At 37.2% G+C, this 23,639-nt stretch overlaps 1 protein-coding gene across 1 annotated transcript in view; it reads right to left on the reverse strand.

The window, feature by feature from the left end:
• Positions 1-14,481: 14,481 nt before the first annotated feature.
• NHLRC3 (NHL repeat containing 3) overlaps positions 14,482-23,639 on the reverse strand; it is a 46,024-nt gene continuing 36,866 nt past the window's right edge. The window contains exon 7 of the mRNA XM_084879585.1: positions 14,482-15,056. Within this exon, the coding sequence (XP_084735711.1) occupies positions 14,990-15,056 (67 nt within the window). The 3' untranslated portion in view covers positions 14,482-14,989. The remainder of the gene's footprint in view (positions 15,057-23,639) is intronic.

Genomic DNA, 23,639 nt, shown 5'->3' on the forward strand with positions numbered 1-23,639 from the left:
CATTGCTTCACAGCGGGGACTCATCTGGGCACCTCCAAAACCCAAACAAAGAAGAGGAATCTGCAGATCTCTCCATAGCTCCTGCTGGGTGGCCTCAGGCAGAAGCTATAATAAATTAGCACCTCCTTGGATATCCAAAAGACAATGTACCCAGGGGTCAAAGTAGGAACATCCAGATTACAACTCCTCAGATCCATAAGGGACACACTCAGGGGGCAGACTCAGTGAGCACCAAAATCCCACTAGAGCAAGTCTTGTCTCATAAGGGTGTCTCCAGCTCAGAAGTTCTCCAATCGCAGACACAGCTTATCCTCACAGCCAATTGGCCTGGTGGTCAATTCTTCCCAGTGATACCAACAACAATCAAGGCTTAACTACAACAAGAATATGCATACATCCTACAAAGTGATCTACCAAGAGTGTCCACCTCAGGTAACCTTGGAGACTGAGCCACTAGGCCACATACCATGTTTCCCCGAAAATGAAACATCCTCCAAAAATAAGACCTACTTACAAGTTTCCTTCTGAGTGAAATATAAGGCATCCCCCCGGAAATAAGGCCCCCCCCCCCCAGGCTCTGTCTCAGAATGAAAATTAATTTACCGTAAACTGGTCGCTAGGGCCGCCCCGACTGGCATCTAGCAACCAGTGACATTACGCGGAGTCCTGACGTCACTGCTGTGTGGAGGCAGAGCGGAGGTCGGAGTGAGCAGTGAGCGCGGGGCGGGAGAGAGGAGGAGGCTTTCGCAGATGCGGGTAGAACAACAGGAGGATTAGAGCAGACGGGACGGCTGTGAAGGTGGTGAGTGCTGGTCTGTCTCTGGTGACACTACCTGATGCTCGCGGCCGCCCTCATGGTGACTGAAGGTTCTCAGTCAGTGGCAGACCCTGATCCAGCCCAGATCCAGGCCCCAGCAAACCCAGTGACAGTCCCCAGGCAGGCCCCAGGGGGTAAATGTCTGATAAAGGGGTAGGGGAGATGTCTGGTGAAGGTGTTCAAGTGGCACAGGGGTTGGGGGAGGGGGATCACTTAAAATGACACAGGAGGATCAGAGGGGGCAATCAAAATGACATAGGAGGATCAAAAGGGGTTAATAAAATGGTAATCCCCCCTCTGATTCTCCTGTACCATTTTGATTCCCCCCTCTGATCCTCCCTGTGTCATTTTAAGTGATCCCCCTCCCCCTACCTTAATACCCAATTCCTTTTTTTTTTTTTTTTTTTTTTTTTTTACCCCTAGAAATGAGCGCAAAAAGAAAAAGCTACTCCGTGGAGTACAAGAAAGGAATTGTGGAAGACTCTTGGGGCCAAAATCTTACTGCTTTCTGCAAAGAGAAGATGTTGAGTATCCGATTGGTCTGAAAATGGCGAGCAGAGTATGGTAACCTCATTGAACAAGTGGACAAGGGAACTGCTAAAAAGCACAAGTGTGGATCAGGTCGGCAACCATTATTTTCCAAGCTGGAAGACCTGATATGTGAATGGGTTGTTGACATGAGAGCAAAGGCTTTGGTTGGGAATAGGGTTCACATTCAAGAATTTGCCCTTGCAATGGCACCACAGTTTGACATAGCCCCCGAAGACTTCAAAGCATCACAACACTGGCTGGATAATTTCCTTCAGTGAAGTGAACTGTCTTTAAGAAGATCTACCGGTACAACATTGTTTAGGTTGGAAGATACTCAAGTTATTAAATGAGCACTTGCATTCAAGTCCTTTATTGATGATGCTGACTTCTCTAAATACAATCTTTCCAACATGATTGCTATGGATGAAACTGCAGTGTTTATGGGCCAATCATCCCAAACAACAATTGAACAGCGGGTTGCCTCTTTAGTCTACATTCCCTCCACTGCTTACGAAAGTGCACGTGTTTCCTGTATTTTGACAATTCATCTAGATGGCACTAAAATCCCACGTTTAATCATTTCTAAGGGCAAGAAGGAAAAGATTGAACGTGTTTTGGGCGTTTTTATTCTTGAAACTGAAAAAGCCTGGGCCACACAAGCAGTTATAAGGAAGTGGGTCGATTTAATGCTGCCGCTTATTATGCGAGGGAGCCAAAGAGGTCTGCTAGTCTGGGATGCAGCCAGTATTCACTGCGCAAAAGACATGAAGACATTTCTTCGCGAAAGAAAAATAGATCAGATAACGATTCCTGCAGGAATGACGGCCTATCTCCAGACAATTGTGCCTCTTTTTCCCCCCCCATAACTCCCCTCTACCCAGGTCCCACCTCACCTCTGCCCTTACCCCCCCTCCACTGTCCTCATATATAGGTGTACAATTTTTGTCCAGTCTTTCCCAGCACCACAGACCCCTTCCATTCATTATGATGTGTCTTGATGTGGTCCTCTTTGGATTCCTTTTGTTTGGGGTTCTCTGATCTTCCTGGACTTCTAAGTCTATTTCTTTCACCAGGTGGGTTTCTTCATTATTTCTTCAAATAGGTTTTCAGTATCTTACTCTCTCTCTTCTTCTGGCACCCCCATAATTTGGATGTTGGTATGCTTGAAATTGTCCCAGTGGCTTCTTACATTATCTTCATATTTTTGGATTATTTTTTCTTTTTGCTTTTCCAGTTGAGTGTTTATTGCTTCTTTAATTTTCAAATCTTTGACTTGATTCATGTGATCTCTAGTCTGCTGTTGAATCTCTGTATATTATTTTTTTATTTCAGTCAGTGTATACTTAATTTCTAGTTGGTCCTTATTCATATTCTTGAGAGTCTCACTAAATTTACCAGCGGTTTCTAGAAAATTCTTGAAAAGCCTTATAACATCATAATTAAAATGCCAAGAGCAAAAGACAGAGAATATTAAAAGCAGCAAGAGAAAAACAGCTAATTACCTACAAGGGAGCACCCATACATTTGTCAGCTGATTTCTCAACACAAACTATGCAGGCCAGATTGGAGTGGCAAGAAATATTCAAAGTGATGTATAGCAAGATTACTCTATTACTACAATTAAGATTACTCTACCCAGCAAAGTTATCATTCAGAATGAAAGGTCAGATAAAGAGCTTCATAGATAAGAAAAAGCTAAACGAGTTCATCACCACCAAACCAGTATTATATGAAATGCTGAAGGATATTCTTTAAGAAGAGGAAGAAGAAAAGGTATAAAGATAATATTTATCAACAACAAAGTGACAACAAATGCATATCTATCAACAAGTGAATCTAAAAATTAAGTGAATAAAAAATCTGATGAACAGAATAACCTGGTGAATATAATATAATCAGGGGCATAGGAAGGAAGTGGACCTATAATTCTTGAATGGAAGGGGTCTGGGGTGCTGGGAAAGACTGGACAAAAATTGTACACCTATATATGAGGACAGTGGAGGGAGGGTAATAATTTGAACAATAAAGATTTATTTTAAAAAAACACACACACAATTAGCCAAAACCAGTTTGGCTCAGTGGATAGAGCGTCAGTCCGCGGACTAAAAGGTCCCGGGTTCGATTCTGGTCAAGGGAATGTACCTTGGTTGTGGGTACATTCCCAGTGAGGATGTGGAGGAGGCGGCTGATCGATGTTTCTCACTCATCGATGTTTCTAACTATCTCTCCTTTCCTCTCTGTAAAAAATCAATAAAAAAATATATTAAAAAAAATAAAAATAAAAATAAATAAGAAAACAACATGATAATAATAAAAAGGTTATTATTAATAGGTACTTGTTTGTTGCCATGTTTATTCTTTATATATGTGTTCCTTCTTCTCTTCCTATTTCTTTTTTTTACAGCAGACCCTTTTAGCATTTTTGCATTGCTGGTTTGGTGGTGATAAACTCCCTTAGTCCTTTTTTTGACTCTGAAGCTCCTGATTTCACCCTCAATTTTAATTGATAGCCTTGCTATGTATAGTATTCTTGGATTCAGACCCTTGCTTTGCATGACTTTGTGTAATTCATTCCATTCCCTTCTAGCCTGATGTGTTTATTTTGAGAAATCAGTTCCTAGTCTGTTGGGGGATCTTCTGTAGGTGACTGTCTCTCTTTGGCCACTTAATGAATATATATATATATATATATATATATATATATATATATATATATATATATATGATTTTTTATAAAGAGGATGGGAGAGGGATAGAGAGATGGAAACATCAATAAGAGAGAAACATTGATCAGCTGCCTCCTGCACACCCCTCCTGGGGATGTGCCCCCAACCAACATACATGCCCTTAACCAGAATCAAACCTGGGACCCTTAAGTCCACAGGCCGATGCTCTATGCACTGAGCCAAATTGGTTAAGGCAACTCTGGCTGCTTTTAAGATTCTTACTTTGTCATTGGTCTTTGCTCATTTAATTATAATGTGCCTTGGCATCGGTATTTTGGGGTTCCTTTTATTTCGGACTCTGTGAGCTTCTTGGACTTTTGTGAATTTTTCTTCCCAATATCAGGGAAATTTTCTGCCAATATTTCTTCAAACATATTTTCTATTCCTTGTTCAGTTTCTTCTCCTTCAGGCACTCCTATTGTGTGGATTTTTTTTTCATGTTGTCCCCAAATTCCCTTAGGCTCTCCTCCAGTTTTTTAAGTTTCTTTCTTTTTTTTTTTTTTTTTCCTAGATGTTGCTCTGCTTGGGTGTTTTTTTCTACCTAGTCTTCTAGCTCACTGATGCGGTCCTCTGTTTCTTCTAGTATACTATTAATGCTTTCTATTGAATTCTTTATTGCAGCAATGTCATATTTCATTTCTTCATGGTTCTTCTTTATTTCCTCTTGGTTATTACACATATTGTTGAATTCGTCTTCCAACCTTTTCAGTGACCATATGACTATTTCTCTGAATTCTTTCTCTGGCACATTACTTGCCTCCATTTCATTTACTTCCTTTTCTGGTGATGCATCCTTTTCTTTCGTATGCAGGCTGTTTCTTGTCTCCCTGTAATCTCTTCTCTTGGAGTGTCTGGTTATGTAGCACTCTCACCCGTGTTGACTTAAAGGACAATATACAAGGCATAACAGACAAGGCACTGAACACAAATGTTCATGATACTAATAACCACAAATAAAGGTAACCACCAGAGAAAAAAGAATTAGGGGATAAAAAAGAGCGCAAAAATTATATTGAGGAAAAATAAAGTAAGAGAGAAAAGAAAGATAATAAAAAGTAGGAGAAAAACTATTTATATTGTGAGAAAACTCAATAGAACAATAAATAATCCCTCTACCCCCCCAAAAAAATTCAAACAACTAACACCTAGAGATGAATGCGAACTACATTCAACAACTAATAACAAGTGAGGAGAGGAAAAACAGAAGCAAAATAAAAAGAGAGAAATAATCACACACACACACACAAACACACACCAAAAAAAAAACACAACACCAATCTAATCAACAATAAAAAAACAACAACAATATGACAGAGAGAAAGAAGGGCAAAACCAAAGAAAATAAAGCATAAAACAAAAAAAGCAAAACAACAACAACAGAAATGGGAGGAGAGAAATAGAATTGGATATTGAAGAAAGAGAAGAGAGAAGTGTGTATGAACTTGGAGCAGGGGATCAGAACTTAGATATATAAGTAGGATGAATTTTTAACAGGGGATAAAAACAAAGAATAGGGAAAATATAAAGCAGGAATAGGGTAATAGAAATTGGACAACAAAAGGGGAAAGGTGAGGAAGGGAGTGTTGACATAAATGCAAAGTTGAGATAGAGTAAAATGATGTTAAAGTAAAATATAATGTAGAACATTTATCCCAAAATAAAATACTTTGGCTGTACGGAAGATTTTATTTAGATGTAATCTGAGTTGTTTATTTTAACCTTAATTTTCTTTGCCATAAGGAATGTATCTGTAACAATAATGTTATGAGAGATGGCTGAGATTTAGCTGCCAATGATTTCTTCTAAGATTTTTATGGTTTCCCAACTTAAATTTAGGCCTTTTATCCATTTTGAGTTTATTTTTGTGTATGAAGTAAGTTTGTGGTTCAGTTTCATTTTTTTTTTTTATGTATGAGTCCAATTTTCCCAACACAATTTATTTATTTACATATTTACATTTTTATATTAATAATTCTTTATTGTTGAAAGTATTACAACATATGTCCCCTTTTTTACTTCATCCCATGCCTGCCAATAGCCCAGGACACACAGCCCCATTATTTGTGGCCACAGGCCATGCATATATGCATACAAGGTTTACTAGTATGGTTGATTACTTCCCCCCCTCCCCCCCTCTCCTACCTTCCCTCTGAGATTCTGCATACTTTGCTTCCATATCCCTCAACACGACCTGCACCCTCTCCAATCTGGGTGCCCTCAGGGGATATTCTACTGACAGCTTAGATCTGCTCCTCCTGGGGAGCAGGCCTAAGCTGCAGCCTTGCCTCCCTCTGCAGGAGGCGAACAGGCTGATCAGGGGACAGCACCACCCCATCACTCCAATGCTGCTGCTACTGACAGCCACCACAGCCACCAAGGTGTTTTCAACTTGGACTCCAGTCGCTTCACCACAAAAAAAATGACAACTTTCTTTAGACATTATCAAGATGACTCTTTCATAGGATATGACATTTATTTTATTTTTTTAATCCTCACCTAAGAATATTTTCCAATTGATTTTTAGAGAGCCTAGAAGAGAGAGGGAAAGACAGAGAAACATCATTGTGTGACTCCATACTGCTCTCCACAATGGCTACACCAGTCTGTACTCCCAACAGTACACAAAGGGTCCCCTTTCTCTGCATCCTTGCCAGCACTTGTCTGTTGATTTGTTGAAAATAGGCATTTTGACAGTTGTGAGATGTTAATGCATTTTCCTTTTGATTTGCATCTCTCAGATAATTAGAAACTTTGAACATGTTTTCATATGTCTCTTGGCCTTCCTCTATCTTCTTTCCAAAAGTATCTATGTAGATACGTTGCCCATTTTTTGATTGGGTTGTATGAGTTCCCTATAAATGTTGGAGATTAAAACCTTATTAGTGATAACACTAATAAATATGTTCTCCCATGCAGTGGGCTTTCTTGTTGTTTTGTTGATTATTTTGTTTGCTCTGCAAAAGCTTTTTATTTTGATGTAGTCCCATTCATTTATTTTCTAACTAGTTTCCATTGCCCTAGGAGTGGTATTAGTGAAGAAATTGCTTTGGCATATGGCATATGTCTGATATTTTGCTGCTTGTGGATTCCTCTAAGATTTTTATGGTTTCCCATTTTAAGTTTAAGACCTTTATCAATTTTGAATTTATTTTTGTGTATGGCATAAGGTAGTCTAGTTTCTTTCTTTCTCTTTCTTTCCTTCTTTTCTTTCTTTCCTTCTTTTCTTTCTTTCTCTCTTTCTTTCTTTCTTTCTTTCTTTCTTTCTTTCTTTCTTTCTTTCTTTCTTTCTTTCTTTCTTTCATGTATCTGTCTAATTTTCCCAACACCATTTATTGAAGAAACTGTCTTGACTCCATTGTATGTTCGTGACTCTTTTGTAAAATATTAATTGAGCATAGTGGTTTGAGTTGATATCTGGGTTCTCTGTTCCATTCCATTCCATTCCATTCCATTATCTATATGTCTGTTCTTGTGTCAGTACCAGGCTGTTTTGACAACAGTAGCTTTGAAGTATAGCTTGACATCTGGTATTGAGACCCCACCTACTTTGTTCTTCTTTCTCAGGATTGCTGCAGCTATTCAAGGTCTTTTTTAATTTCAGATGAATTTTTGGAAAGTTTGTTCTAGGTCAGTGAAATATGCCATTGGTGTTATAATGGGGAGTGAATTGAATCTATAAATTGTTTTTGGTAGTATGGACATTTTGATGATGTTGATTCTACCAATCCATGAACACAGTATGTTCTTCCATCTATTTACTCTTCCTCTATGTCTTTATTCAGTGTTCTATAGTTTCCCATGTATAGGTCTTTTACCTTCTTAGTTAAGTTTATTCCTAAGTATCTTAACTTTTTTTTTGGTGCGATGGTAAATGGGATTGCTTTTTTAATCTCTCTTTCTGTAACTTCACTATAGGTGTATATAAATGCCATAGATTTCTTAGCATTAATTTTGTATCCTGCTACATTGCCAAATTCATTTATTAAGTCTAATAATTTTTTTATGGAATCTTTAAGATTTTCCATGTATAGTATCATGTCATCTGCAAATAGGGATAGTGTCACTTCTTCTTTTTCAATTTGAATACCTTTTATTTCTTCTTGTTGTCTAATCAAAATGGCTAGTACTCCCAGTACTATGTCAAACAGGAGTGGTGAGAGTGGCATCCCTGTCTTGTTCCTGTTCTTAGAGGAAATGGTTTTAGTTTTTGCCCATTGAGTATAATGTTGGCTATGGGTTTATCATATATAGCTTTTATTATGTTGAGGTATGATCCTTCTATTCCCACCTTGTTGAGAGTTTTTATCAGGAAAAGGTTTTGGATTTTTTCAAATGCCTTTTCTGTATCAATTGATATGATTGTAATTTTTATCTCTTAATTTTCTTATGTATTGTGATACGTTTATTGATTTTCGGATATTGTACCATCCTTGCATCTCCAGGATAAATCCTACTTGCTCATGGAGTATGATATTTCTGATGTACTGCTGGATCTGATTTGCTAGAATTTTGTTGAGGATTTTGGAATCTATGTTCATGAGGGATATTGGCCTGTAATTCCTTTCATTGTGTTGTCTTTATCTGGTTTTGGTATTAGGGTGATACTGGGTTCATAGAATGAGCTTGGAAAAGTTTCTTTCTTTCTTTCTTTTTTTTTTTTTTTTAAATATATTTTATTGATTTTGTACAGAGAGGAATGGAGAGAGATAGAGAGTTAGAAACATCGATGAGAGAGAGTCATCGATCAGCTGCCTCTTGCACACCCCTACTGGGGATATGCCCGCAACCAAGGTACATGCCCTTGACCGGAATCGAACCCGGGACCCTTCAGTCCCCAAGCCGACGCTCTATCCATTGAGCCAAACCGGTCTCGGCATAGAAAAGTTTCTTCCTCTTGAATTTTTTGGAATAGTCTGAGGAGGATAGGTTTTTGTTCTTGAATGTTTGGTAAAACTCTCATGTGACACCATCTGGCCTTTAGCTTTTGCATGCTGGAAGATTTAAAAAAAATTTATATATATATAATTGATTTTTTACTATATATATATATATATATATATATATATATATATATATATATATATATATATATATATATTTTTTTTTTTTTTTTACAGAGAGGAAGGGAGAAAGATAGCCAGAAACATCAATGAGAGAGAAACTGATCAGCTGCCTCCTACAAACCCCTCACTGGGGATGTGCCCACAACCAACGCACATGCCCTTGACCGGAATTGAACCCGGGACCCTTCAGTCTGCAGTCCGATGCTCTATCCACTGAGCCAAACCTGTTTCGGATGGAAGATTTTTTTTATGACTGCTTCAATTTCTTCCATAGTTATTGGCCTATTGAGATTTTCAGATTCTTTCTGGTTGAATTTTGGAAGGTTGTATGTTCCTGGAAATATGTCCATTTCCTCCATATTGTCTAGTTTGTTGGAGTAAAGGTGTTAATAGTATTTAATAATCCTTTGTATTTCTGTGAGGTCTGTTGTAATTTCACCTCTTTCATTTCAGATTTTGTTTATTTGGGTCCTCTCTCTTTACTTCTTGGTGAGTCTAGATAGAGGTTCATCAATCTTGTTTATCCTTTTAAAGAATGAGCTCTTGGTTTCATTGATCTTTTGAATTTTTTTTTGTGGTCTCTATATCATTTATTTCTGCTCTGATTATTTCCTTTCTTCTGCTCACTCCGAGCTTTTCTTGTTGCCTTCTAAGTTTTAAAGTTGTAGAGTTAGATGATTTATTTGCTTTTTTTTTTTTTTTTTGTCTGCCTGTAAAGCTATATACTTTCTTCTCAGGACAGCTTTCACTGTGTCCTATAGATTTTGGATTGTTGAATTTCTATTGTCATTAGTTTTCTGGATGTTTTTAATTTCTTCTTTGATCTCTTTGGCAACCCAAACGCTGTTTAATAACATGTGATTAAGCTTCCAGGTGTTTGATTTTTTAATTGTTTTTATTGTAGCTTATTTCTAGTATTACGCCATTATGGTCTGAGAAGATGCTAGATATGATTTCAATCTTCTAGAATTTGAGGAGGCTTTGTTTATGACCCAATATGAAGTCTTTTTTTTTTTTTTTTAAATGCCCCATGTGCACTTGCGAAGAATGTATATTCCTTGGTTTGGGAGTGAAATGTTCTGAAGATGTCAATTAAGTCCATCTGATCTAGTGAGTCATTTAGGATTTCTGGTTTTTTTTTTTTGTTTTTTTTTTGGTGTTTTTTTTTTGCTGATTTTATGTCTAAAGGATTTATCCATTATTATCAGTGGTGTATTAAAGTCTGCTACTATGATTGTATTGTTGTTGATCTTTTATGTTCCAGGAGTTTTTTCTGTGTGTGTGTGTTTTTTTAATGTATTTGGGTGCTCCTGCATTGGGTACATATATGTTTATCAGGGTTATATCCTCTTGTATCAACCCCTTAAGTATTATGAAATAACCTTCTGTATTTCTTATTATGGCCTTCACACTGAGGTCTATTTTATCATATATAAGTATTGCTACCCCAGCTTTTTTCTTTTCTTTTCTTTTCTTTTCTTTTTTTTCTTTTCTTTTCTTTTCTTTTCTTTTCTTTTCTTTTCTTTTCTTTTCTTTTCTTTTCTTTTCTTTTTTTCTTTTTCATTTCCATTTGCCTGAAGGATATTTTCCCATCCATTTACTTTCAGTCTGTGTGAGTCCCTTGTTCTGAGTTGGGTCTCTCATAGACAGCATATGGGTTATTATTATTTTTTTAATCCCTTCAGCCACTCGATGTCTTTTGATTGGAGAATTTAGTCCATTCAAGTTTAAAATTATTATTGAAAGGTACTTGTTTGTAGCCATTTTTATTTTATTGTGCTTGTTTTCCTTCTTATCTTTTTATTTCTTCTTTTTGCACCAGTTCCTTTAGCATTTATTATATTTTTGGCTTGGTAGTGACAAACTCCCTTAGCTTTATTTGTCTGTGAAGCTCCTTTTTCCCCCTTCAATTTTGAATGATAGCTTTGCTGGATCGAGTATTCTTGGATTCAGTCCTTTGCTTTGCATCAATTGTAAATTTTCTTCAATTCCTTTCTGGCCTGATACGTTTCTGTCGAGAAATCTTTTAATAATCTAATGGAAGATCCCTTGAACATAACTTTCTGTTTATCACTTGCAGCCTTTAAGATTCTCCTTGTCTTGAACATTTGCCATTATAATTATAATGTGTCTTGGAGTGGATCTTTTCGAATTCATGTCATTTCAGACTTTCTGTGCTTGTGTTACTTTTTCTTCCCCACATCAGGGAAGTTTTCTGACATTATTTCTTCAAATAGGTTTTCTAACCCTTGTTTCTTTTCCTGTTGTTCTGGCACTCCATATTAGTCATATGTTGCTTTGTTTCATGTTGTCCCATAGGTCCTTTAGTTTCTCCTCCTCTCTTTTAATTTTTTTCTCCAATTGCAGTTCAGTTTGGGTATGTTTTGCTTACCTGTCTTCTAATTAGCTAATTCAGTCCTTCGCTTTCCTAGTCTACTGTTGGAACTTTCCACGGTGTTTTTTATTACAGCTATATCACTCTTCATTTCTTCTTGATTCTTAGATAAGTTGTTGATTTTCTCATCCATTTGGTTTATGAATTGTATGACCCTTATTCTGAATTATTTTTCTAACATATTGCATGCCTCTGTTTCACTTAGCTGCCTTTCTGGCAATTCCTCCTTTAATTCCTTGGGGGTTTATTTGTCTACACATTTTTTATCTCACAGGTGGATCTAGATGTCAAACCATGCAGGGGCTACTGCCTGGGTGTCAGTAGTTCCCCGGGCTGCAGTTGCTCCTGGGCAATTGCGGTAGCGTTTGCTCCTCAGTTGGCAGTGGCTCCTCTGGTGGGTGCTGCTCACAGCAGTCATGGCTCCTCTTGCTAGAGGGGGAGGTTGCTCACACAGTTGATGCTCCTTGGACAGTGGTGCACAGATCATGAGGATACTGCTCCTTGGATGGTGGTTTGCTGCATGCAGCTGCTGCTCCTTAGACAGAATGGGCTGCTTGTGAGGCTGCTGCTCCTTGGACAGGGACTGGTCACTTGAGGGCAGGCTGATAGTGAAGCTGCTGCTTCTCTGATGGGGGCAAGCTGCTTGAAAGGCTACTGTTCCTCAGATAGAGGATGGGCTTCTTGCACAGCTACTGCTCCTTGGGCAGAAGTGAGTTGCATGTGCAGCTGATACTCATCAGGTGGGGCGGGCCACAACCCAGCTGCTGCTTGTTGGACCAGTGTGGACTATGCGTTGCTGCTGATACTCAGACTGGTGCAGGCTTCACAGGGCTGTCGCTACTCAATCATGGGTGATGTGCTCATGTGGCTGATGCTCCTCAGACTGGGTTAAGCTTCTTGGATGGCTGCTGCTCCTCAAATGGGAGTGGGCTGCTCACAAGGCTGCTGCTGCTCAGACAAGGGCGTGCTGTTCACACAGCTGCTGCTCCTCAGATGGGGGCAGGCTGCTCATGCGCCTGCTGCTCCTCGATTGGGGGCATGTAGCTCATGGAAATGCTGCTCCTCTGATGAGTGCAGAGTGTGGTCTGCACACAGTTTCCTCTCCTCAGAGCGGGGTGGGCTGCTGGTGTGCCTACTGCACCTCAGACAAGGGAGGACTACTTGCATGGATGCTGCTCCTTGGAATGGCCATGGGCCGCTCACCAGTTGCTGCTCCTTGGACAGGGCAGGCCACGTGAGACTGCTGGGGAAGGCTGCTCATGGGACTGCTGCTCCTTGGATAGCAGAGGGATGCTCAGGTGGCTGCTGCTCATGTGATCTCTGTGCCCTGGACTAAAGCATTTAGCCAGTCAGAGGGGAATGTGCTTTGGAACTCACAGGAGCACAGAGAGGAGGAAGTCTGCGCCTCTGTGACCTCTTTTCCTGCCAGCACTGTGAATTCTGGTCAACCCTTCAGACTGTTCCTTCTGGGCTCAGTCTTTCATGACTATGCACCCAGATCTAGAATCCCCTGCCACCAGCAGTTCTACAGTCCTCTTTTCCATAGTCAAACACCGTGCCTGACCCAATGGATGTAACTTGGAGCTGTGATGTCTCCCTCTGACCTCAGAGGTCTGGCATATCTCTCCTAACCAAATCCTTGATTTTACCTTTCTCCAGGGGACCTCTGCCCTTCCCAGCTATCGGATATTGTCTCACCAACTGAGTTTCCTTCACCAATTTGGGGGAGTTGTTATTCGTTTCAGCTGCTTATTCTATCTGCTCTGGAACAAGGCTTAGGACAAGGTTGTCTATCATGCCACCATTTGTCCTCCCTCTATATAGTAATTTTATTTCAGATACTTGCTTTCCATTAGCCTGAGTACTTTATAGCATTCCCTTTCAACTTCTAGTTTCTGAGAAATCAAGTGTCAGTCTTATGGGAACTCCTTTGTAGGCAAGTTTGCTTTTCTCTTGCTGCCTTTAAGATTCTATGCCTTGTTGAAACCAGTTTGGCTCACTGGATAGAACGTCTGCCTGTGGACTGAAGGGTCCTGGGTTCGACTCTGGTCAAGGACATGTACCTTAGTTGCAGGCACATCCCCAGTAGGGGGTGTGCAGGAGGCAGCTGATCAATGTTTCTCTCTCATCGATGTTTCTAACTCTATCTCACTCCCTTCCTCTCTGTAAAAAATTAATAAAATATATATATTAAAAAAGATTCTATGCCTTTAATTATTTTGGCATTTTAATTATTATGTGTGAGTGGGGGGTGTGTTTAGGTTCTTCCTGCTTGGGACACTATGTGCCTCTTGAACATGTTTGAAAATTTCCATTAACAGGTTAAGGACGTTTTCTGCCATTATTTCTTCAAACATATTCTCTATCCCTTTCTTACTTTCTGCTTCTTCTGGCTCACCTACTATTTGAATATTCTTATGTTTCATGTTGTTCCACAGATCACTTAAGTTGTCCTGTTTTTTAAATTGTTTTTTTCTTTTTGGTTCTCTGATTAATTTTTTAACCCTATCTTCTAATTTATTGATTCAATCCTCTGCTTTTTTCCCCTCATATGCCGTGTATTTCTTCCAATATGTTCTTTATTTGTGCTATGTCTTTATTTTTGTTTTCATAGTTACTATATCTTTTCTAATGTTGCTGAGCATCTTTACCATCTTTATACTGAACTACATATCAGATAAATTATCTCCATTTCATTTATCTCTTCTTCTAGAGAATTCTTTTGTTCTTTTTCCCTGAAGTTGTTTGCCTCCTCGTTTTGGCTGCCTATTTGGGTTTGAGGCTGTGTATTAGGTATATCTGCTAGGCATCTCAATCTCTAGCACAGGACAGTGTCAACTGTTATTTCTTCTTTTTATTTTTATTTTTTAAATTTCTTTATTGATTAAGGTATCACATATTTGTCCTCAACCCCACATTCCAATCCCCCACCCTTCCACACTCATGCCCCCACCCTCCTATTGTCCTTGACCACTGGTTAGGCTCATATGTATGCACATAAGTCCTTTGGTTGATCTCTCCCTTTTATCACCACCCTCACTTTGAGGTCCAACAGTCTGACCCATGGCTCCTTATCTCTGGGTCTGTTTTCATCAGTCTATGTTTTTCACCATTTCCCCTAGATGAGTGAGATCATGTTCTACTGGAAGTATACTTATAAGAATAAAAAATGAGACAAGCAATAATTGTTATGCTGAAAGGTATACGACTCAGTCTGTAGTGAGTTTCTTTCTGGGCCAACAGTTCTTTTGAAACCCAATTTCAATGTCAAACAGTTCCTTATGTGTAGATGTCAGCAATGATATTTCAGTTCTGGATGGTGGACAAATGGTGGTAATGCAGGTCCAACCCTCTCTAGTTTGGTCTTGGGCAACCTGCAGTGATACACATCTGCTGACTGCTATTATGGCAAGATGTCGTCAGCATCTTCCATCTCTGGACTACTTATCTTCTGTCTTCATGGTTGGAGTAGTCCTGTCAATTCCTCTCTGTTGCCAGAATCCACATGGTCTCTTAGTTGTTTTCTGAAAATATACAAACATATTCTCAACCAAAAGTTAATAAAGGAATATTTTCTATAAATTTGACTTGGATCCTTTTTCATTTTTTGCCCAAATGATTTTCTTCTGGCTTGTTTTGACATGTGTGTTTTTCATGGGTGTCTTGCTGATAGCATTACAATTAATTTTCTAAAGTACAAATTTTCTAGATGTAATTTACTTACAGGATAATTTTCTTTACATACTATTCTTCTACTTTCCCCCTTTTTTTGATTTAAATATTAGGAGGCTTTTGAAAATTTTATAATGTAGTCTTGATAGCTTTTAAGTTTTAATATTTTGCACTAAAGTATGACTACTTTAGGTTCTTTTCCTGTTCTGAGATTTTATCCTGAGATGAACTACCAATAAAAATTTTAGTTAACATTTTAGGAACAATTAGCCAATTTAAATTAGCCTGAAAACTTGTCTACTATTTTACTGTCAAATTTATTACTCTAAAACAATCTTATTTTACTCTGTAAATAGTAGGGGAAAGGATTATTTGCCTTCTTGAGTAGGCCCTGAGCATTCCTGGTGGTAGGTTGGATTTAGATATAAAAACCCACTTCCCTACACCATGTTTACAAGACAACTCAAACAAGTCTTGTAGTGTGAGGGCAGCTGCTGTCATCATGTCTCTGTCTTTTACCTGGGTCCTGATTTGAGCTGGGCATGGAAAGTTAAGCAGCCATGGGGGCAGGAAACTCCCTCAGCAGGGGTGTGGTTTCAGGTGCATGTTATTTCTTTTATTATTATTATTATTATTATTATTATTATTATTGATTATGGTATCACATAATTGTCCTTATTCCCCCATTCCAATTCCAAACCCCTCCCTAGATATGCCCCCCACCCCCACCCCCATTGTCCATGGCCACTGGCTAGGCCCATATGTATGCACACAAGTCCTTTGGTTGATCTCTTCCCCTTACCCCCATCCTCCCTTACTTTCCCTCTGAGGTTTGAGAGTCTGATCGCTGCTTCTCTTTCTCTGGGTCTGTTTATGTTGTTCATTATTTCCTCTAGATGTGTGAGATAATGTGATCCAAGAAATACCCTTGTAAGAACTTAAACTGCAACAAGCCATAATGGTTATGCTGAGAGGCAAATGAATCAGTCTGTAGTGAGTTCCTTTCTGGGCCAACAGTTCTTTTGAGTCCCAGTTTCAATGCCAAATAGTTTCTTATGTGTATATGCCAGCCATGATATTTCAGATCTGGTTGGTGGACAAATGGTGGTAATGCAGGTCCGCCTGTCTCTGGTTTGGTACTGGGCATCCTTCAGCAAAACCCGCAGATTAGCCAAAGTCTCAAATCTTGCAGAGACCACATTTTCCTGCAGACTGATAGGATTCCATCTTGAATAGCCCTTAGGTAACCATCCACAGGTGAGATAAGCGTTTTCAATAGGGTGAGGCAGTTCCTTCTACCTAGAGGTTGTTATTCTCAGTCTCTTAATCAGCCTCAGAATCTCTGCACCATGAGACAAGGTATTTTCCAATATGGTGAGTAAACTGTCTTTCCCCTAGGCAAAGATGCCTGTTTGGCAAATATCTGTGTGAGAAAGATGACCTCTGTAGCATGAGGTAATGACAACACAGGAAATTGGGTCATCTGCCTCCTGAACCCTAGAGGCTCTGATCCTGTCTTCTCCTCACAGACCTCCATTCCACTCTGCCCTACATCTGCGAGAACACAGGTAAGCAGCTCTACAGGGAATTTTATGTATTGGCTCTTTAAGAGGGTGCCTGCATTTCCAGACATATCTCGCTGGCAGACATCAACCCTGCTGCTTTTCATAGCTAGATGTTGTGTGGGTACCCTTCCCAGTTTTTAAATATATATATTTATTGATTTAAGCGAGAAAAGGAGGAGAGATGGAAACATCAAGGATGAGAAATACTGATTGGCTGTCTACTGTACCTCTCCTACTTGGGTTGGAACCTGTTATCCAGGCATGTGTCCTTGACCAGAATTATACCTGGGACCCTTCAGCTAGCAGCTGACACTCTATCCACTGAGCCAAACTACCTAGGTCACTCTTGTCGTTTCTGGTGTTTTCTCTTAAGGAGGGCCCTGCTTGGGGATTAGATCCCAGAGTTCTCAGTGGCAATCCCCCACAGCTTAAATACAGTATCTCTTTGGAATGTCAATTGTTGTTTGTGGGAGTCTGGCCAGCCCTTTTGTGTCTCTCCCACTCCTACCAGTATGGATGCGGTCTCCACTTTCCATCTTTGGTTTTCATGTTTCTCTCCAGGGAGTCTTCGGTTAATTATTCAGGAAGTTTTTCTGTACAGTGGTGCCTCGCATAAAGAACGCCTCGCACAGCGAACGCTGCACTCAACGAACTTCATTTCATGATTCATACAACAAACTTCGTTTCACACAACGAAGTCGCCCGAGCTTCCACGACCGCTTTGCCCGAGCTTCCACGACTGCTTCGCCCGAGCTTCCACGATCGCTGCCGATGTATTGCATCCTTCCGCGCAGGCACTGCAGGCAGTCGTTAGTCACTGCGCTTAACTTAAGCACGTATCGCGGCAATCGTTCTTTTAAGTTAAACTCAATATTTTTTTTATATCATGGCTTCTTAAAAAATTATGTTTTTAGATGTATCTAAATAAAAATAATAACAAAAAATTTATCTTTTTTTATGTCATCTTAGCATATTTTATGCTACAGAACGAATTATTTTTTTTAACATGTATTGTTATGGGAAAACGCGTTTCACATAACGAACTTTTCGCATAACAAACTTGCTCCTGGAACGAATTAAGTTCGTTGTGTGAGGTACAACTATTTTAGTTGTACTTGCAGTTTCATACTGGGAGCATGTCCATGCAGCATCCATTTATTTTGCCACCATTTGAATCTCCTATTTTCTCCATTCTCTTTTTGTGCCCCCATCTGCCCTTTTACAGTATATCTGTTCTCTATTCTCTTTAAAAAAAATAATCTCTGTCTCCATTATCTATGATCTTTTTCTTCTTTGTTTTCTGTTCTTTTTTCTTTGATCTGTGTTATTTTTTACTCTTTCCTCTCCATTTTCTCTGTTCTTGTATCACTTTGTCCTATTTTCAATATATATTTTTCTATTGTACTTATTGTGTTTGTCTTCTCTTTGTTCTTTCTTGATTTCTCTCAGCTGTCTCCATTTCCAAAGTTCTTACTTTTTCCTCAGTAATTCTTATCATTGATGTTTCCATCTCTCCCTTTCCCTTCCTCCATTTTCTTGGCTTCCTCTGCTTTTTGCTTTAACTTTACCCTGGTTCCCATTTTCTCTTTTCTATAAATTTTCTTTGTCCTTTTTGCTTTATCTGTTCTCTGTGGTTTTAGTTGTATTCCAGTGTTCTGTTTTTTCCTTCATATCTTTGAACTCACCGTTTCATGTTATATTTTTCCTCTTTGTTATATCCGTTTTCCGTTTTCTCTTTTTAGTCTTTATTTTATCCACTCTCTATTCTCTTTTTCATTTTACCATTTACTGTATTCCATTTATTCTATTGGTTTTTATTTTACTTTTAATATTTTTTTTCTCTCAATTTCTCTGTGCAGTTTCTTCTCTCTTCATTTCCTCCATCTTTTCTCTGCTTTTTAGTTTTGTTTCCTTTTTTTTTTATTTGTACTTTCCATTTTCCTATTTGTTCTCCTAGTCTCTTTCCTCTGTTTCTTTTTTTAAGTTATCATATTTTCTCACTTTGTTCTCTACATTTTCTAATCTTTGTCCTTTTTAAATTATTTATTTTTTATAGATAGTTAAAAACATTGATTAGAAACATCAATTGCTGCCTTTAACATGGACTAAAACACAGATTAAGCCCCCAAAATAAGCATGTGCCCCAATTGGGAATCAAACTGGTGAACAATTCAGCAACATCAACTGAGACTTTTGTCCTCTTTTAGTATTCTCATTGCTGTTTGTTATGTATTCATTCTTTCCATTTCCTTTCTTTCCTCTACTCTTCTAGAATTCTGTTATCTATGTACTATCTTGGTTTTCTTTGCTGTTTTCTCTCATCCCTCAAATCTTTGTTCATATTTTTTTTGTTCACTGTTTACCGTTTTCTCTTCTTTCTGTTATATTTTTTTCAAATTTTCCTTTTATTTCTTCTCATTCTGTTTTATGTTTTTGTTCTTTCTGTTCTGATTGTTCCTTTGTTTTTAGATGTTTTTTCTTTTTCTTTGCCATTTTTCCTGCATTCTGATTACTTTTTATTCTTCTTGTTTTTTCATTATTCTTCATCATTGTTGTTTCTTTTTTGTTCTCCTTATATATTTTCTGTTCTCTTATTTTTTGTATTTATTCCCTCAATTTGCTTTGACTTTTTATTTCTTTATAATCTGTATTTTTTATGGAGAATTTTCTGTTTTTTCCATTCTTTCTATCTTCCCTGTTTCATATATTCTCTTTTTGAATTATGCACTTACCCATTGTTTGTTTTTATGTCTTTTTATTTTTGTGTTCCATTTGCTCTGTATTTCTAATGTTCTCTTCATTTTTTCAGTTCTCTCCTTCCTCATGTTTCTCAATATTTCCGCTGTTTTTCTGTGTTCTCTCCATTTTTTGTGTTCTATGTTTCTTCACTTTCTCTCATATCCCCTTATTCTGTCCTGTTCTTTATTCTTCCTTCCATTTTTTGTTTTCCTCTATCACTCTTCCCTATTTTTTTCTTTGTTCTTTACAATTTCTCTCTTCTCTTCTTGTTCTTTAATTGTCTTGGTTCACTTATTTCCTGGTTCCTTTCCATTTTTTTAAAATATATTTTTTATTGATTTTTACAGAGAGGAAGGGAGAGAGACAGAGAGCTAGAAACATTGATGAGAGAGAAACATTGACCAGCTGCCTCTTGCACACCCCCTACTGGGGATGTGCCCGCAACCAACGTACATGCCCCCGACCGGAAAGGAACCCGGACCTTTCAGTCTGCAGACCAACGCTCTACCACTGAGCCAAACCGGTTTTGGCTCCATTTTTTAAAATAATTTTTATTTTTATTACTTCTTTCTCGGTTGCTCCATTTTCCCCCTTGTTCCTTTTTTCCCTGTTCACTTTGTTCTCTTTATATTTTTCTATTTTATTTGATTTCTCTGTTCTATTTTCTTATCTCCATTTACTCTTTGATTTTTCTCTTCATTTTTTATTTTTGCACTTTTATCTGTTCTCAATTTGAAGAGAACACTATCTCCCTTCTCTTTGGAAACTTTATTCTGTTCTCTATGTTTTATCCATTTTTTGTTTCTGCTGTTTTCTGTTCACTCTGCTCTTTTTATTTGTACCACTTACTTTGTTCTCTCTTTCCTCTTTTCAGCCTCTTCTATTATTGTTCTTTTTTCTTACTTTGTCCTCTCCATTTTTCATCTTCATTCTATTCTTTTCCTACTTTCATTTTTCTTGATTATCGCTTTTTCCATTTTGTTATCTGGGTTTATTCTGTTCTGTCTATTCTCTCTCTATTTTATCCTTTTTCATTTTGTTCTCTTTTATCCTTTCTGTGTTTGGTCTATGTTTCCTATGTTATTTTCATATCTATGTTTCCTATGTTATTTTCATATTTTCTCTTTGTCCTCACCAGTTTTTTTTTTGTTTTTGGTATTTGGGATCAAATCAGCAGCTGGGCAAGCGCCCTGATAGGTAATCCAACCAACGACCTCTTGATGCATGGACAATGCTCAACTGAGACACATCAGGGCTTTTTTTTTTTTTTTTTTTTTTAAATCCTTTCTTTCCTCCATTATCTTGTTTCCTTTGTTCTTATTTATCTTTTATCATTTTTATTATCTCTACTCTTTATTCTCTGATTGTTATGTTCTTTCTTATTCCCATTTTCTTATAATTTCTCTCCTTGTTATTTGGCATTTTTTCTTTCTATTCTGTTTACTTTGTTCTTTTAATGCTGGCTATTCTCTTTGTTCTGTTTTCTTTCTCGCTTTTTCTGTTCTCTGTTCTTTTTTGGTTACATTTTCTTTGTTGTTTTCTCTATATTCTTTGATATTTACATTTTCTCAGTTTTCTTTTGTACTGTCAGTATTCTTTCCTATTTTCAGTTTGTTCTTCACAATTTCTATGTTCTTCTTTTTATTCACTTCCCTGTATTTTCTTTTCTACCTTGTTTCTTCTATTGACTATATTATTCTTAGTTGTTTCTTATTTTCTGCATGTATTGTTCTCTATTTTTTGTTCTCTTATTTCTGTTCTCATATATTACTCTTTGTTCTACTTTTCTTTCACCTTTCTATTCTCTACATTTCCATTTTGCACCCTGTTTTAACTGTTGCTTTTTTCATACTTTTCTAATTTTTTGGTTCTCTCTCTTCTCATTGTTCTCTCTACTTTGTCTGCTCATTTATTTTTTCTTTGTCCCCTCCCTTTTCTCTGGTTTCTATTTAATATTCTTCCTACCCTTTTTTGTTTTTCCTTTATCACTCTTCTCTATTTTTTTCTTTGTTCTCTACAATTTCTGTTCTCTTCATTGTCTTTTTTCACTTATTTCCTGGTTCTTTTCCATTTTTCTTGTTTTCCCCTTTTGTTTGATTTTTATTGCTTTTTTGCTCAATTGCTCCATTCCCCTTTGTTCTTTCTATTTTATGCTATTCCATTTTCATCATTTCTTTTTGTTCTTATTTTTCTTTGATGAGTTTTGTTCTTTTTGTTACCTGTTTTGTTTAGTTTTTTTTTCCTTTCAATTTCTTGTCTTTTACAATTCTCTATTTTTTCTATGATTCTTTTTACTGTTTTCTCCTACTTGTTTTCCCTTTTGATTCTTGAAATTTTAGTTTTCTGTTGTTTTTGTTCTTTTCATTTTCACAGTTCTCTGTGTTAATGTTATTCTGCTTTTTCTTTCTCCTATTCATTTACTTTTTCCTGGATTCTCTTTACAAACTCCATTTTCATATCATCTGTTCTTCTTTTGCCACCCTTCCTCCCCCCATTCATTCTCTCTCTCTCTCTCTCTCTCCATATATATATATATATATATATATATATATATATATTTTTTTTTTTTTTTTTTTTTTAATTTATTTATTTTTTTTTTCCAGTGTGTGTGTATGTGTGTGTGTGTGTGTGGCAGTTTTTGTTTCTTTATCCCAATTTCACAACTTTCTCTATTCATTCTTTGGTCTCTCCATTTACTGTTCTTTTTTCTGCTCTTCAATTTCTCCATTTTCTCATTATTCTCTTTGGTTTTCTATGCTTTTTTATTCTGTCCATTTTTCATTGACTTCTCTTTTTCATTCCACATTTTCTGTTTTTCTTATTGTCTTTGTTCTTCATCTCATCCATGTTCTTTGTTTTCTTTTCCCTATTTGTTCTGTGTTATCTCTTTTCCTCTATTCCAGAGGTTCCCAAACTTGTTTGTGCCGTAGACCCCTTGCCATGTTTTTCGGTTTTGGGTAGACCCCCTACTTACCTGATATTGATTTTTTTGTAAATTTCTAACTGTAGTGAAGTTTAGTGTTAAAAACCTGAAATAAAAACACATGTTAAATTTTATACATTTATTTATTGAATTTAAATTAAAACTACTCAAAATAAAATTTTGTATCTGTTATATAAAATATATGTAACATAAAATTTAATAAAAAATAATGTACCTACTTTTCTCCGGCATTCTCAAACAAAATAACACTGATTCACTATAATATGTATGATAAACTACCAGTTTATATTTTTTAAAATATTTTCTCAGCACTTTCCTATTCAAGATTCCGGAAACGAATGAACGTATTTTTCTCACATTCATATTTATAAAGTGACAAATTGAACAAGTCAGTGCAAGTTCGCGAAGCTTTGAGACAAAAATTGGCAAGAATGTTTACTGTGCGTATGCTTGTAACAAGATGATACTGGTATATCATTATGTGCAGGTTTTTATCCTACAACTTACACAATTTTATAAACATATATAATAAATTTTTTACTTCATAGGTACTTTTATAAATAATGTATATGTTTTTATAAGATAATATGATGTAAGTAAATAGGTACTATCAGTGTATGTTGAGATCCACTATCGTGGACCCCCATTTTCATTTCATGGACCCCCAAATTTTTTTTTCGCTGATGTAGACCCCTTGCAGGTTGTCATAGACCCCTGGGGGTCGATATAGACCACTTTGGGAATCACTGCTCTATTCCATATTTGCCATTTTCCCTGTTCACTTTTTTCTGATTTCTGATATTTTTTTGTTCATCTATTCTGATATTTTTGTTGTGTTATTTTGTTTCATACATTGCATTTTCCTGATTTCTATTTTTGTTCCCTCTTCTGCATTTTTCTGTTCTCTTTGTACTGTTTTGCTCAATTATATTCATTCCTTTTTGTTTTCTGTCCTCTTTTTGCTACCTCCATTTTCTGTTGTTTTCATCCCCATTCTTTTAGTTTTTTTCTTCTGTGTAGTTTTCTGCTCTCTCTTTAACTCATTCCTTTTGCTTTCTTTATTCTATTGCACTTTTTTCTTTTCTGTGTTCATTTTAATTCTCAATTTCTATTTTATTTTTTTGCATTGTTTCACTTATTCAGTTGTTCGTCTGTCATTTTCTCTATTCTCACTTTGTTCCTTTAGT

Source organism: Pipistrellus hanaki (assembly GCF_964339955.1).
Source record: "Pipistrellus hanaki genome assembly, chromosome: 3".
Classification (NCBI taxonomy): Eukaryota; Metazoa; Chordata; class Mammalia; order Chiroptera; family Vespertilionidae; genus Pipistrellus; species Pipistrellus hanaki.